The 16290-nt window shown below is 38.3% G+C and overlaps 2 protein-coding genes across 2 annotated transcripts; both read right to left on the bottom strand.

Annotated features, from left to right (window-relative positions):
- Positions 1–357: 357 nt before the first annotated feature.
- LOC136706142 (uncharacterized) lies at positions 358–4741 on the bottom strand. Its single transcript, XM_066680086.1, has 3 exons — positions 4523–4741; positions 2481–2583; positions 358–1545 (listed from the first exon to the last, which is right to left on the bottom strand). The coding sequence occupies exons 1-3, from the start codon at positions 4646–4648 to the stop codon at positions 974–976; spliced, it is 801 nt and encodes a 266-aa protein (XP_066536183.1). The 5' UTR covers positions 4649–4741; the 3' UTR covers positions 358–973.
- A 2296-nt stretch (positions 4742–7037) lies between these two features.
- Positions 7038–16226, bottom strand: tmem176 (transmembrane protein 176). Its single transcript, XM_066679669.1, has 7 exons — positions 16095–16226; positions 11407–11543; positions 11170–11271; positions 11006–11062; positions 9954–10100; positions 9018–9134; positions 7038–7809 (listed from the first exon to the last, which is right to left on the bottom strand). Exons 2-7 carry the CDS (start codon positions 11530–11532, stop codon positions 7798–7800), a joined length of 561 nt encoding a protein of 186 aa, XP_066535766.1. The 5' UTR covers positions 11533–11543; positions 16095–16226; the 3' UTR covers positions 7038–7797.
- Between the last annotated feature and the right edge of the window lie 64 nt (positions 16227–16290).

The raw sequence follows: 16290 nt of genomic DNA, 5'->3' as shown, positions 1-16290 counted from the left end.
AGAAAGACGACGCTTTTAAACCGCGTTGTAGTTCTGTTGCTTAGCCGCTAGAGGGACACCGAGTGAAATAAATGTACTTAAATGTGTGGGAGCAAGACGTACTTGAGCATTTACCCCTTAATTGTCAGAGGAATACAGTGTATATGGTGTATCAGAAATTCGAGAAAATAAACGAGATACATACCTTACCTAAAAAACACATATTTCATCTTGACCTGTAGTGCAAGGAGTACAGTTCAAACACATTTTCACTGTGTTCATTTATTTAGCTTTCATTATGGAGTATTTTTTAATATATGTGCTGAAAGAGGAGACATATTTGTAGATGTCGTCAAAATTATCTGGTGAACTCATGAATCCTTGGTGAAACAGCCTCCAGTGTGTGTCTTACTGATTTCTGAATGCAATTTCCCATTAATATTGTCTTTATTAGAGTAATTAAGAGAAAAGCAATTAGAGAGCATACATTTAAAGTAGAACATAAACATTGTACTACAGACACTTGATTTAAAAATGTGAGGAAATATTACATTAGTGCATTACAAATTTTATGAGTACAGAACATTTAGTCACATCATGCTTTCCTGTACATTGCAAGCTATTTTATTGTTTTCCTTTATTTAACAACTGAGATAATAACAAGTCAACAAAATGTAAGACAAGTTGTTGTACATTGTTAAACTAATCAGCACTGGTTTTCAGCATTTTCACTTTAAACCATGCAGGAATGTCATGGAACTTTCCCTTACAGGCCCAGTCCTGGATACATCATGTTTTTAGACTTTTTAACATAGTCCCTGGGGTTTTGATTAACAGTCACTTCAGTGGTAGAGGATCTCTGCTTTGAAACTGCAGTGTTCCAAATCATTCTGTAGCCAGAGCTGCAGGGGTGTGTGGAGAAAGTGAGGGGGAGTGTATTTGTATATTTATAGATCTTCTAAATGTTTGGTGTGTATCCTTGCATTTATGCGGATCAGTCCTGCCACTGTTGTTCTGAGCGTTTGAACCATTGTAGGGGGTTACTGGGGAGTTTCACATGTTCTGTCAGGTTACTGGGGAGTTTCAGCCGTTCTGTCAGATTACTGGGGAGTTTCACATGTTCTGTCAGGTTACTGGGGAGTTTCAGCCGTTCTGTCAGGTTACTGGGGAGTTTCAGCCGTTCTGTCAGGTTACTGGGGAGTTTCAGCCGTTCTGTCAAGTTACTGAGGAGTTTCATCTGTTCTGTCAGGTTACTGGGGAGTTTTAGGTAGTCTTGCCAGTTTATGTGGAGTTTTGACCAATTTAGTAGGTAGCCAAAGGGATTCAGGTATCTTAGCGGGTTGAGGAGTTTCAAAGGATACAGTGGATTAAACCAACTAAAACAAATAATCTTCAGCATCTTCAGATTCATCCGCAAGATTAATGAAACCAAGCGCATGACCACTGATATAATCCAGTAGAAGCGCAAAACAAAACGCACAATCCAAAAACCAAGCACAGCTAGCAAAGCCCACTTAGTGATGAGGATCACACCTTCAGGAGTGACATGCTTCACAGGAAGATCAGCTTGACAAAAAAAAAAAAAAAAAATGCATGTCAGCATCAATTCTATAAAACCTGCTTTTGTCCTTCAAACTCAGTGCAAATTAGTGCTAATACAGTGCAGTTAATGGGTAGACCTTTCTCAGGGTTAGTGATGGCACCACAAAATAATAATAATAATAATTACAATAACAAAATAAAGAAATTTTTCATTCATTATCTGTAAGCGCTTATCTGGTTCAGGGTCGCGGTGGGTCCAGAGCCTACCTGGAAACATTGGGTGCAAGGCAGGAATACACCCTGGAGGGGGCGCCAGTCCTTCACAGGGCAACACACACTCACACATTCACTCACACCTATGGACACTTTTGAGTCGCCAATCCACCTACCAACGTGTGTTTTTGGACCATAGGAGGAAACCGGAGCACCCGGAGGAAACCCACACAGACACAGGGAGAACACACCAAACTCCTCACAGACAGTCACCCGGAGTAATTTCAATATCTAAATGTATTCATGTGAAAAATAAAGAATGTTTTTCCATAGTGATATTAACTGAGAAGTCCACTTTGAAAGTTCCATCCAATTGTGTCAATATATATATATATATTGTGTCGCGGTGTGTCCAGAGCCTACCTGGAATCATTGGGGCGCAAGGCAGGAATACACCCTGGAGGGGCCACCAGTCTTTCACAGACACACACTCACACATTCGGACACTTTTGAGTCACCAATCCACCTACCAACGTGTGTTTTTGTGGGAGGAAACCCACGTGGACACTGGGAGAAAACACAAATCTCCTCACAGACAGTCACCCGGAGTGGGAATCGAACCCACAACCTCCAGGTCCCTGGAGCTGTGTGACTGTGACACCTACCTGCTGCACCACCACGACACACCTGTTGTAAATTATTTCCAATCATTGTTATACAATTATTAAAAATAGTAAACATGTCACCATCAATGCCAGCAGAGGCCAGCATTTCAAAGCCATACACCGTCATCTGGTTAAGAACATCAGCAACGACTTCTGAAGACGCTGTTGAAACATCACTTGTCGTCTGTTCAGAGATAAGAAGACATTTAAATCAGTAAAATCATAAGGGTCTGTATGCACATGTTCTTCCTAAAATAATAATAAATAATAATAAATAATAAATAATAATAATAATAAAAGCACTTTTAATGAGGCCTCCACACCGTATATGTGATATATATTATATATTCGTATACAGCACTGCTGAAAACACTGCTGCCTGCTGCATGGCCCAATTAATATTGTGTTTCTGTAGTGTCACAAAACCTGTGCATTAACATACATTCATTCATTATCTGTAACCCTTATCCAGTTCAGGGTCACGGTGGGTCCAGAGCCTACCTGGAATCATTGGGCGCAAGGCAGGAATACACCCTGGAGGGGGCGCCAGTCCTTCACAGGGCAACACACACTCACACCTACGGACACTTTTGAGTCACCAATCAACCTACCAACGTGTGTTTTTTTGCACTGTAGGAGGAAACCAGAGCACCTGGAGCACACACCAAACTCCTCACAGACAGTCACCCAGAGTGGGACTTGAACCCGTTATGGAGCTATGTGACTGTGACACTAACCTGCTGCACCACCACTAGCAGACTATGACCCCTATTATTCTGGAATTACTATCAATAATTCCAAACCAATGCGGATGTTTTTTAATAAATGGTGGTGATAATGTGGTATCAGTTTGGTGTCTACTCCTTATCAGTTTAGGTTCAGTTGATTATAAACAACAACAACAAAAAAAAACAGACAATGTAATGGACAAGTAAGAAAAGAGTTGCTCACAAAACTCTGGAATCTCAAGCAAGTCTAGGCTTGATTTGTAACAGTAAAAGGAAACATTCATCTGATAACCTTTTGTTTTTGACAAGTAATCTAAAAAAATATGACAAACTTGTAACGCCCCTGCATTCTCCCTGCCTTTTCTTCTGCTGCCATTAAAGCTATGAGCCAGACTAATTTTAGTGTAACGTGGAGCTAAAATTGCTGACTGAAATTTATCTAAGACATGGCACAAATGTTTTCCTGCAATAAGGCATATCTTAATAAAAAATAAATAAATAAACATTGATGTTTTTTCCTGTAATCAGCAGGTAACATTACACTGGAAACTGTTGTGCTGCAATCATTTAACTCCTCATTCAACTCCAGGTTATAATAATGGATACCACCTACATACTCATATTTTTTTTGGATAGGAATGTTGATCCTTATGCCTTTGAAGATTTGGGCTCCAGATAACAACATTCTTTTTGGAAAATACAGGTTCCTTGTGCAGTAAAAGCAACTGGACAAAGGGCAACCAAAGTATGATTTGACAATGTATGCACATCTAATTGTTTTTATTTTTTAACTAAAAAGGTTTGATATTGATGTTAACAGGTGCACATCTGCATGAATTGATAATGCATTTCAAACATTAATGAAAGACAAGAAACTGTTTCTTGCAATAACGTGAATCCTGGCAAAGGTTTCTGTACTAGCTCAGATGTTCAAACGTATGAAACGTAAGCATAATTGTATTATATTTAATTGGACCTTTGCTTTTCTCAATCACTCAATGTTCTAAAAATAGCTGTCTTTTTTGTTTTGTGAATAGAATTTTTCCATAAGCCCCAGATTTTCTTCTCTCATCTCTTTCCATTTATTGCAGGTTCAGTCTGTAACAGATGTACCCTGGTCTTGCAATTGTAGATCACACACCAAAATCAAAGAAGATGCCAATTTCCTTTCAATTAAAAGCTCACTTTTAAATTGACTGTCACACAGTTCTTTGTTCTAATAGTGAGGGATGAAATATGGAAAATAAATACCGTGAGGTCAGGTTAAAATATATATTTAAAAACACCAAAAAGCATGTTTTTTGCAAGTTTTTAAAAAAACAAAAAAAAAACATAAACCCTCTGATGTTAGAAAATGGAAAATTATTGATTTTAAAATAAAAACCATTCACTAACCTTTATTCCCGTATCCACAAGTTGTCTGCCGAGCAGAGAGACCAGAAGGTGATGCCCATTCTCGCACAAACTCATAAAAATTGGTTGTAAATTTGTCATTATGGACCAAATCAAAAAGATCGCCATGATTTTAAATCACTTACAAACAAATGCTGATCTCTCACTGGTGAGCTACAGAGGTTAAAGATGCTGTAGTTCCAGTCTAGGGTCTAATCTGTATCACCTTGAGTTGTTTAGTGAAAAAAAAAAAAGGTTTATGCAGGAAGCTTTAACCGACAAGGGAAAACAGGTATTCAAAAATTCGCTGGAAACACAGGCGAGTCTAGACTTGATATGTAGGTAAAAATAAAACATTAAATTATTTGGGACACTCAAACATGGAAATCCTGTCAAAATGCATTCATCCTGATTACTTTTGGCCATGGATTGTTTGTTTTTCCAGTGAACTTAAGCGATAATTTGAAATCTATGATTTTAACTAGTGTCTTTTGAAGTTGAAGGTATGTTTCTTAGTTTGGTGACATTTTAGAGGTGAATCACCTCATGGAACTGGCTTGTAACTCATTCACTGACTCACATACAGTTAGGGAGTGATATTGTGGTTTGCATCAATAAAGCCTGGAGATCATGAAGTAAGGAAGGTGTAGCTAAATGAAGCATAACTAAGCTTTTTTTTAACAGTTTGGAAAAAGAAATTTAATTCAATATCCAAATATATGAAAATGTGTTTGACTAATCAGAGCTCGATCTGTAAAAACGTTCACAAACACCTTGTAGATCTAATGTAAAAGACAGAAGTTCATCTGCTGCTGCACACTTTCATCAGCATTCAAAGGGCACTTCCCACAGGAAGCTGTTGGCTGGATGTTGTTGGCTGGTGGACTACTCTCCATCCAGCAGTGACACTCAAGGCTTTAAAAACTCCAGCAGCAGGGATGTGACTATTACCAAATATTGTAATGGTATGCACTAGAGCAAAGTGACAGCTGTAGTAATTAACAAACCCAGTTCTCAGTAATTAATGCGTTCAACAGAAATCCATCATTTATGACAATACTGTAGGTTTTTTCTGCTACTTTGAACATAGTGTTGCACTTATACTACTGGCAGACACTGTTGATATGTATCTGCTTCACTACTAAGGTTGCCCATATAAGTCTTATATTCAATTGGATATCTTATTGGATTTCTTATATATCAGTTCTCATAGTAGCTACTTAGAGGTCTGCAAACTTAATCTTCTACCTATAGATATTCTATTATGTTTTATTCTATTGTGTTATAAACATTTCTCACTCATGTTTTGTGAGTGTGTTGCAGGTGTCAAATTGTTATTCATTTATAGATAAAAATACAATCCAGTTGGTCAGTGAAAACACTGAATATATTGTATTTTGGCTTCTGTCTGTTCAAGAATTTACAAACCACACATATTTGTTTTTATTGAGAAAAAAAAGAAGTTTGAAGATTGAAAAATTTTTTTGCTTCTTCATAAATAATGTTACAACTTGCTTTGGGAATTATTTTGGCAGAAAGATGTCTTCTGGGAAGAGTCACCATCCAAAATCTTCTCTTCTTGCACAATGCTTTCTCTGAATCCATTTGAATGCCGTTCAATGGATTTTCCAGACTAATAACAAAGCAAAGCAAAGCAAAGGCTATCACTACTTTTTTCACTGCGTGTTTCTGTGAAATGGTGTGGATAGACGTTGTGGTTTTTTGAATGTGAATTTTGGTCTTCTTTTTTCCTATGAAGCTGAATTCGTTAACAGTGTAAAACATCAAATAAACACAAGGCTTTAGATATCACGTTGTCCTGTCGTAACATTTGATTTCCACCTCAGCTTATTGTTTGAGAACAGAAGAATGCTGACATCCCTGAACTAAGCACTGTTAAGAGTGCATCTGTAGAACTGCACTCACCCATGCCCTAGAGTACTCAACTAAGTCCTTCAAACGAAGCTATAATGAAAGTATTTTTTGCACCACTGCACAACAACAACCGATGTCACTAATGAGCGGAGCACTTGACAGAAAAAGCATGATAAGCTCTGAGGACTGCTGCACTGATGTGCCAAGTGCAAGGGGCCAAACTCACATTTACCACTGCAGTCCATAAATATAACATGTCAAATGTATAAAGTTTTGACAGTCAAGAGACTATCAGCCATTTCTTCATGTCTCCTTTATCTGACTCTTTCAAATGTTTTTGATGGCCAGCTGGAGTGGGGAGTTTTCCATAGATGTTCTCCAAATGTGAAGCTAATGCAGGTGCTGTAACATGTATTCACAAATCCCACAAAGGCCTTTATGGTCGACATAGCTAACATCTACTGAATCGATGTGGCAGAGAAAAGAAATAACAAACAGTGGCCAAAATATCTACGTAATAATTTATAACAGTTTGTCATTAAATTTAAAAAAAAATGCTCTATCCCATGTGTTAGCACTTAAAATATGACAAAACATCTGAAATGAGGAAAAGAAAAAAACAAGCTGGGATTTAAATGACTTTATTAACATATTTTGATTTTTAAAAAATTACACAGTCTTCATATAATGTCCAAGTACATTCAGATAAATTTCTGAAAAACAATAATATGTGCCCTACACTATTAGTTCACACAATATTTAAGAAAAATGTACATGTCCTACAATGTTTTTCCCCATGCATATGATTTGTATAATGCATCATTTCTCAGCGTCTTCTGTGATACATTATTTGTAGATGATCTTCAGCAAATGGAGTTGTGTAAGTGATTACCATTAAACTGCACAAAGCTTTTTTATCATCACCCATGAATGTAGGGCACCCAACAAGAAACACCACAGAAGCTTGTTTTGCTTGTTTTCTCTTGCAGAGACAGAAAAGCTCAGAAAGTCTGTGACTATAAGAGAAAGACACTGTCGGGACAAATGGAAGAATGTCAGAAGGTTAAAGGCCACCAGCTGCAACATCCTGTACAACACAGCTCTCAGTGTGTATTCAATGAAACATGAAAAAACCACAAGCCTCACGGGGGCAGAACTCATTTCACAAATGAAACTGAACAGCATTTATATGGAAATTGCATTGTAGTAACTGTATCTTGTTTAATAAAACATTACATTTAAAAAATACATATAAACATACAAGTTCATCGTGTTAAGCTGTAAAGTGATATATTCAGGAATACTTGGAGCAATGTATTGTACACTTGTAGAAATAGGAACATGTGGCACCTGTTGATTGAAGTCCAAAGCCATCAAGGTTATGTGATTAAAAAAGGAAATCTTCAATTCACAAGCTTCAAAAGAGAGAGAGAGAGTGAAACAAATTCAGTCTGACCCTGACGCATGTGGATTACACAGCATCAAATAAGTGAAAAAAAAGGCAAGTATTTTAATATTTAAAAACCCACTCATTTATTTTTACTAGCTCTAATCCATTATGGGGTTGATACTTTAAGCTCTTATAACTTAGGCATGCAGTTGTAGCCAACACTCGAGTAGTAATACTAAATAAAGGAAACAGCTGGAAAGAATCAAGGCAACCATGTTCTCTCACACACTCAGGCAATGAATGCACTCAAGAACGTCAATAAACAAAACCAATCATGTCTAAATCTTTGTTTTATGCTCCCAGCGCTAATAACATTGTATTAATTAAGCCTACATTCCATCTCCCATTATTAGGCGTCAGGAGAAGAAGCTGTCAACAAGTCAAATCTCAACGTTGAAAAAAAACTCACTGAGCATTGCAGATGTTTTTTTTAAACAACAATGTATTTGGACCCTGGAATTTGTCCATTACTGAGGTCAGACCACATTAAAGATTGACTAAAGCCAGTCTGTATCAGTACATGAACCTTTCAATGACCTGAAGATCGAAACTACAACAAACCTGCAGCAACACTGAAGTTAAATCCCCGTTCCACATTTAAACTTTTATTAATTCATATAAGAGAGTTGGTACCACTTGAAAATAGGACTAAATTTAAAAAGCTTTACAAATGGTTTAGAATCTTTTTATTGTTTTTAAATACTGAAGGTGTCAGAGAACTTACTGAAAATGTCAAGGTAAAGAATAAGCTAAGCCCTGAGAATATGAATTTAGTCATTTACAAACCACATAATCACCACATGTTTAAAAAAGAACACTATATCATGATTCACTGATTCAACTTGGTGGTTAAATGGTTAAACTTAACAAATATTTGCTGAAGCTGACAGGGTTAATGTTGACTGATTCTGCAAGACCCGAGGTTTAACAGTAGATAGATGTGGGTTTTCTATGTGGCAAAAAACAAGTGACTGTTACCCTTTTTATCCATGTGTTATAAATGATTAGTGACTTTTAATGTGTTTACAATAATAATAATAACATTAATAAATAGAGTGTAAACTATTTATAAACCTGTATAAGTCTAGTCTTAGTGGTAAGTGGTACCAGAGGGTTTATATGTAACAGTAAACAAAGCTGTGTACGTAGTATAGAGATAGATCTTTTTCTTACTGAGTAGCTGAGAAATCTTCTTCTTTCTTTGTACAGCATGTATGAGAATGTAGAGGAAACTGCAGTCTCCACCACAATGAGGCAGGTGAGCATTGACTTCATTTCTCTGCTGAATTTCTTGGAAGAGAACAAGGTTAAAAAATGTCAAATGTAAAATATCTGTGTACTAAACAAACACAGTGACGTTTCCCAAGATACAAATAAGTAAATATATCTCTATACAACAAGATACAACAATGACTTTAAAGTCTAATTATGTACCTTACATATACTTTCCCAAAGGAAAGGGACACATTTTTATATTTCATTTGCTTAACTATATTAAAGAGAAAAATGAATAGCCTGGGGTCAAGATATCGTTTTCGTCCCCAATTAAGGTACAGTTTAACCACAGTAACATAAACTTTTCTCAAAGTGCAGTAGGCAATTTGATGATATTTAACTTTATCATGATTAAATAATTTACACAATATGATATGATATGCTAAGCACGTTTTGGATAGTACCCTTTATATAAATAACATTGACTCTCTGCTCTTTATCTCATTATAAAGTATTTTACAAATACACTCTCAAAAGAAAGTACTGCACAAGTACGTTGGTGTCATAAAATGTAGTGTAAATGTACATTTAAAAGTTCAACATTGCTTTTAAAGTCCAGTTGCGTTCCCTAAAGAACAGTACGTTCTATTCTACAGTAGGTAAACTGAACTTCTGTAAGCTTAAATTTTAGTTTAAAATTTAAACTAAATTTAAACTGTGTAAAATAAATCATCAATAAATGTTATAATTCTTATAATAAATGTATTCTGAATAAAAACTATTGATCTAGTTTTTGATAATGTTTCATATTTAATATTATTGTATTTATTTGTATAGAAAAATAATTGTAAACAACTTGATGTTACATTTTTGCCATGGCAGGCTTATACTTACATAGGCATACTCAATGTCAATGCAGTAGCTATATGTGTTCTCCGAGCATGTTACTTCAGAGTCTTCATAAAGATCAACTGCATACAACGCCAGTGCCAATAGTGAGACTAAAGCAGCCAACACTGTGATCACCAAGCACATAAAGACCTAGAGAAAGAGAAAGTTGGACATTATTTTCATTATTCCCTGTTATCATCAATACTGAGTTAATAGGCTGTGGTGATAATCACGTTCTATTTGGAAACAGTGGGGGGAAACGAGGCAACAAAGCTTATCTTCTGCTGCGGAGGACAAAGCATGACAAGTCACATATAACTCCCAGTTGTAGTGTTGGAACCGAGGCACATGCTGTAGGGTCTTTGAATGTGCGATGAAATACTGCAAAATGTAGTATGTTGACAGGTAATATGGCCCACAAATAGAATAGGATTATTTCACTCTATACTATTACTTTAAGCAATTAAATATTGTCTAGACGTACAGTACGGTGCAAAAGTCATTTCCACTCAGAAAAGCTATTAAGTACAAGGTATACATTTTATAAGGTCAAGTAATCTCTGAGGAGATTAGATATACAGTTAAAGACACAGGGAAATAAATAATAACATAAGTACTATATATATATATATATATATATATATATATATATATATTTTTTTTTTTGTTTTTTTTTTTTCAGCAAAATATCTAACAAAATACAGTTGCTTCTGTCCATCATTCCACTGTGAGTATGGATCTAAAAGAATGCAGAACAGTCAAGAAACCTTTACTGAGAAAAGAATGTACTGAACGTGTCTTAGATGGCAAAAAAATGACCAGATTTTAAGACGAATTTAAAGGTCTTTACAAGAAGCGTGGAAAATCTTCTTGTAAATGTATACAGCACTGTATATGTTTAATACAATGTGCGTGTGTTGTATGTAAATATATAGTTGACACTCTTTTAGCACATTACTAATGACTGCATATCATGTGAGTCTAATGATCTGGACAATGCTTTCAGGACTCCTTTATGTGAACTAATGATAGAGGTCTCATCAATTTTAACTCACCAGTTTTATGCTGTTGCGTTTTTCCATCACTAAAGCAAAAGCACCTGCAATAATAAACTGAAAAGAAAAAAAAGAGGGTGAATGTGGCTTTATATTATTATACATTATAATGTACAAATGTATACAATAGGTTTAGAGGTCAGACTGAATTGCGTGTGTCTTACTGTAGTGCCACTCCACCACTGCACACCAAACTTGACAACTATTGTTGAGTGTAGTGGTATCGAATAACAGATAATCAGAAATCCCACCACCACCTGGGACATCTGTAAAACATAGAGTCAGTTGAAATAAATGATAAAAATAGTCATCTGATTCTTGGGGAGCTTCTGAAAAATGGCCTGATGATTGTTAATATTTGAAAAAAGAGCTATGCTTTAAAATCTTTTAGGTCTCCTTACCCCCATTATTTTGGGTTCCCCTTTCCGTAAGCTCTCTTTCAAGTCCTCCCTTTTCTCCGTTAATTTTTTCACATTGTTGTCTTCACTTAGATTGACAGACAAGTCACTTGACACTGTGACCGCCATTCTCTCTGTGCCTAGAGACATTCAACAAAAACAGGAGCAGAAGGTTTTTCAGCTGAATGAAGTACGGAGAGGGAGCAATAGTAGGCAGATTAACTTACTTCCTGACCAGCAGTTTGGTTCACATAACAGAATTTGTCTAAAACCTTTGATCATACACAACATTGTACTTATTTACAGCTCATTTGAAACAGAGTTTTGTATTTTAAACTTATAACTAAGGGACTGTTCAGAATAAAATCAATTAACGATTTGTTTTGACATTTCATTAGAAACTCAATACAGGAGGATTAAACAGATTTGACTTGAACTGGAACACAGCCAGTGTACATGCCAAAGGAAATGCATTGGCTTTTGCAGATGTGAGTCCTTAGAAACAGTCAAAAAAGTGTGAGAACAGCAGCTGATTTGTTTGTTTGCTTGTTGGTTTTCAAAAAACATCTAAATGCTATAAGTATAACTTGCTGTAGCTTTTTGTAGAGGTTTTTGGGCATTTTTTCAATAGGGCACCTCCTGTGAATGATTTTGCACTAGTCTTTTTCTAGGCCATGGGAACTACAATTTAATCACATACTGGCATTCCTTATCAAATCTAGAAAATATGTGTCAGGATAAATATATCATTCATTCATTCATTATCTGTAAGCGCTTATCCAGCTCAGGGTCGCGGCGGGTCCAGAGCCTACCTGGAATCATTGGGCGCAAGGCGGGAATACACCCTGGAGGGGGCGCCAGTCCTTCACAGGGCAACACACACACACACTTTTGAGTCACCAATCCACCTACCAACATGTGTTTTTGGACTGTGGGAGGAAACCGGAGCACCCGGAGGAAACCCACACAGACACAGGGAGAACACACCACACTCCTCAGACAGTCACCCGGAGGAACACACCACACTCCTCACAGACAGTCACCCGGAGCGGGAATTGAACCCACAACCTCAGGCCCCTGTAGCTGTGTGACTGCGACACCTAACTGCTGCGCCACCGTGCAATATATATGAAGATCAAGTTCATTCATTCGTTGTCTGCAACTGCTTATCCAGTTCAGGGTTGCGGAGGGTCCGGAGCCAACAAAGAATCACTAGGTGCAAAGTGGGAACATGCCCTGGAGGGGGTGCCAGTCGTTCGCAGAGCAACACACTCACATATTCACTCACACCTATTGACACTTTTTGAGTCATCCACTTACCAATGTGTGTTTTTGGACTGTGAGAGGAAACCAGAGCACCTGGAGGAAACCCATGCAGACACAGGGAGAACACAGCAACTCCTCACAGACAGTCACCCGGAGTGGGAATCGAACCCACAACCTCCAGGTCCCTGGAGCTGTGTGACTGCGACACTTCCTGCTGCACCACCGTGTATTTACAAATTGTTGCTCTCAAATTAAAAACTTGTCCGACACGGACAACACACCAGGATCCTGTGTGTGTGACAGTGACACTACCTGCTGTGCCACCGTACCACCCACATGTATTTTTATTTATTAAGTTAAAACCCATTTATGTTTTTTCCGCCAATAATGGATCAACAAAGGTGGTGATTCTCATGAAAAGTAGAAATAACAGCAGCATAAACTTTCAGTAATTGGGAGGAGTACTGTACCAAGTCACACAACTCTCTGGGGGAATCTCCTGCACCCGGACTGCGACCTCATAATTCTTTAGCCTAACTGAAGGCTGCGCCATGTTCCCCATTGAGACACAATAGTTTTTACCACATTTTAAAATGTTTCGGCCAATCCACCTTGCTGTATGATCTTCTGTCTCCTTGAATTTCACAATCTAGATCAGCAATGTACCATGATCCTGAAATGGATTTAGCAATGTGTGATAAGTCCACAATGTGCACGTTACTCCAAACAAAGATGGGAGGATGTGTCAGAGTTCTGTGACGACAAACAACTGTTCATGATTTGTGCTTGTGCCTGCTGAGCCACTGAATAAAGTATGTTACTACTCTCCTAGCCCCATCTTGGACCTGGGACCACACACCTCTGACATCTCCATTGCTCCTTGGCTTGCAAATGTACCCATGGGTGGAAGAGGGCACAATCCAGAACCTCTACAAGCCATCGCTGCCAGCTATCTTTCAACATTGTGAAAAGAGGGCATACTTATCTCTCAGATAAAGATTTCTCCCCACAGCCCACAGCACCACTAGGAAATCCAGCCTGGTGATGCAGGTTTCCTAGACGGAACTGCAACTGCACGCACCATTAACAAGTGGTAAAACGGCAGTTAAAAGGGCAGTGGCATGGAAAAAGGCACGTGGCTAAGTGTGTCTACTCACTGAGGAAAACATGATGGTGATGCAGACCTACCCCAACTTGGAAAGCCATGTTTTGCTGATGTCACATGGCTGGAAGAGACAACTGGACAGCTCTCTCTCTCTCTCTCTCTCTCTCTCTCTCTCTCTCTCTCGCTCTCTAAGACATTACAGCAAACAGTACAATAGTACAGCCTAACAACTAAACAAGAAAACCAGCATTCAAAGCATGGTAGACGGTTCATTAAGACGCTTAAGAAGGTTTGGACATGTGTTAAGGATGGAGCAAAACTTCATACCGAGAGTTGCCTTGAGATGGACACCACCTGGAAAAAGAAAACCTGGAAGACACAAAAACACCTGGCGTAGAACTGTGGTACATGAGCTTCAAAAGATGAACCTGTCATGGGGAGAAGCACAACATGCTGCTAAGGACCACATGAGATGGAGAGAGCTCATTGAAGTAAGCTACATATATATCACACTGTGTGTGTGTTAAAGAGATGATAAAGAGATGTATGTGTTTGTGTGTGAAGAACCTTTTAAAGATTTAATCCATTTAGATTCTTCACAGCTTCTTTTCTAAGATGGTTCTTTATTAAACCAAAAATGGTTCTTCTATTTCATCACTCTAAAAACCTTAAGCAGCACCTTTATTCTTAAGACTGTCCCTGCCTTGTTGAGGGAAACTTAATGTTTGGTACCCTCATATGCATTTGTCTCGACATCTGCTGAGGAGCAGCTTGAATTCAACCCACAAGATCCCACTTCTGACACCATGCAGACACAAGGAATATATAGTCATTGGCAGCCATTTGAAGCTACATGGTTTTTATTGAATACGAACTTCTAACAAGACTTTAAGATGGAGAGACAGAGAGAGAAACCCCGACTAGTGCTTAAACCTCAAGTAAAAGACTGGGGTGCGGTGAGGGGTACCTCTGAAACATAACAACCGAACAAATCTAATTACAGACAAAAACTAGACAAAAGCAATTAACTACCACAATATACAACATAATAAACAATTTATTCTCGCACTTTATTGGAATAACTTTGCATGGCTGCGCCCCCAAATCCCCAGAGAGCCACAGACCCCACAAAACCAATATTTACAAATTCATTCATCCATTTTCTGTAACCCTTATCCTGTTCAGGGTCGCTATGGGTCCAGAGCCTACCTGGAATTATTGGGCGCAAGGCGGGAATACACCCTGGAGGGGGCGCCAGTCTTTCAGAGGGCAACACACACTCACACATTCACTCACACCTACGGACACTTTTGAGTCGCCAATCCACCTACCAACGTGTGTTTTTGGACTGTGGGAGGAAACCGGAGCACCTGGAGGAAACCCACATGGACACAGGGAGAACACACCCTATTTACAAATTGTTGCTGTCAAATTAAAACCTTGTATCTGTTTTTTGTTGATTTTTGGTTTCCTACATCATTTTTAAGCCAGCAGCTATCCTTAAATCCTTAAATTTAATGATGAATAAACCAATTGAAATGCTCCAAAATGACATGAAATAAAATCTTTTTACATTCACTTCCATTGAAAGTTTAAAAATTTTTTCCCTCTCCTGTAAAGTGACTATTTTAGGAGATGCGTGTTTTTAATTACACCGCGAAAAAATGTTTGTGAGACACCCCTGAAATGTAGTGATTTCAGCTAAAGCCTACAGATGTTTAAATGTATACACACAGTTTGTATATCCAAATACGTAAGAAAAGCATTAAATAAGAATGCTCCAGAACAACTTCATATTAGCTCCAGGTGACCATGACTAATGCCAAGCGTGGGCTAGAGGGGTGTAAGACCTCCTAGCAACTGCATTCTCTGGAGTGATGGAGCGTCATACTTTATCTTTGGAGTGGAGTTTGTTATCCCAGACTAATCATCAGTTTAACACATGTACCTCACAAATGCTATTGCTGTGTCGTAGTGCCATCCCTGACCAATTCCAAAATCAATCCCAGAAGAGTAACTGCTGTAAGTATAGCAAGCATTTCGACATTTCTAACGTTCTGCCAGACAACAAACAATCTGATAAGGCAGCAGTGGATGAAGAGAATGTGGTTCATGATCTGTTTACTCTGTGCAGGTTTCCAGTAAGTTCGGGCTGCGGGTTGTGTATTTGTTGTGAGGGAAAGTCACGGGGATTGTGATATAATCTGAAAATCGCGTACATGTTTCGCCCTGCGTCTTCATTCTCCAGGCGACCCCTTCAGTTTTACGACCAGCCGCTGTACCCCTCACCCCCCACCCCCCACCCCCAGCAGTAACCTACCTAAAAAGCCGTGTAAAATGGGGTCTTTTCCAAATGTCTTCAAACTCGTCCTAATTCCACAGCTAGCACAGCGGATCCGAGAAAATGCCCCGATAACTGCATGCAGACCACGTCCCACCCGTTACTTGTTTCTCTCTTAAACAGACGTTTCATCCCTCCTGCCCCCTCCTCTTGCTCCTCTCCTCCTCTCTGTTTT

Source organism: Hoplias malabaricus, chromosome 8 (assembly GCF_029633855.1).
Source record: "Hoplias malabaricus isolate fHopMal1 chromosome 8, fHopMal1.hap1, whole genome shotgun sequence".
In the NCBI taxonomy this organism is placed as follows: Eukaryota; Metazoa; Chordata; class Actinopteri; order Characiformes; family Erythrinidae; genus Hoplias; species Hoplias malabaricus.
This window is presented reverse-complemented; position numbering and strand designations above follow the sequence as displayed.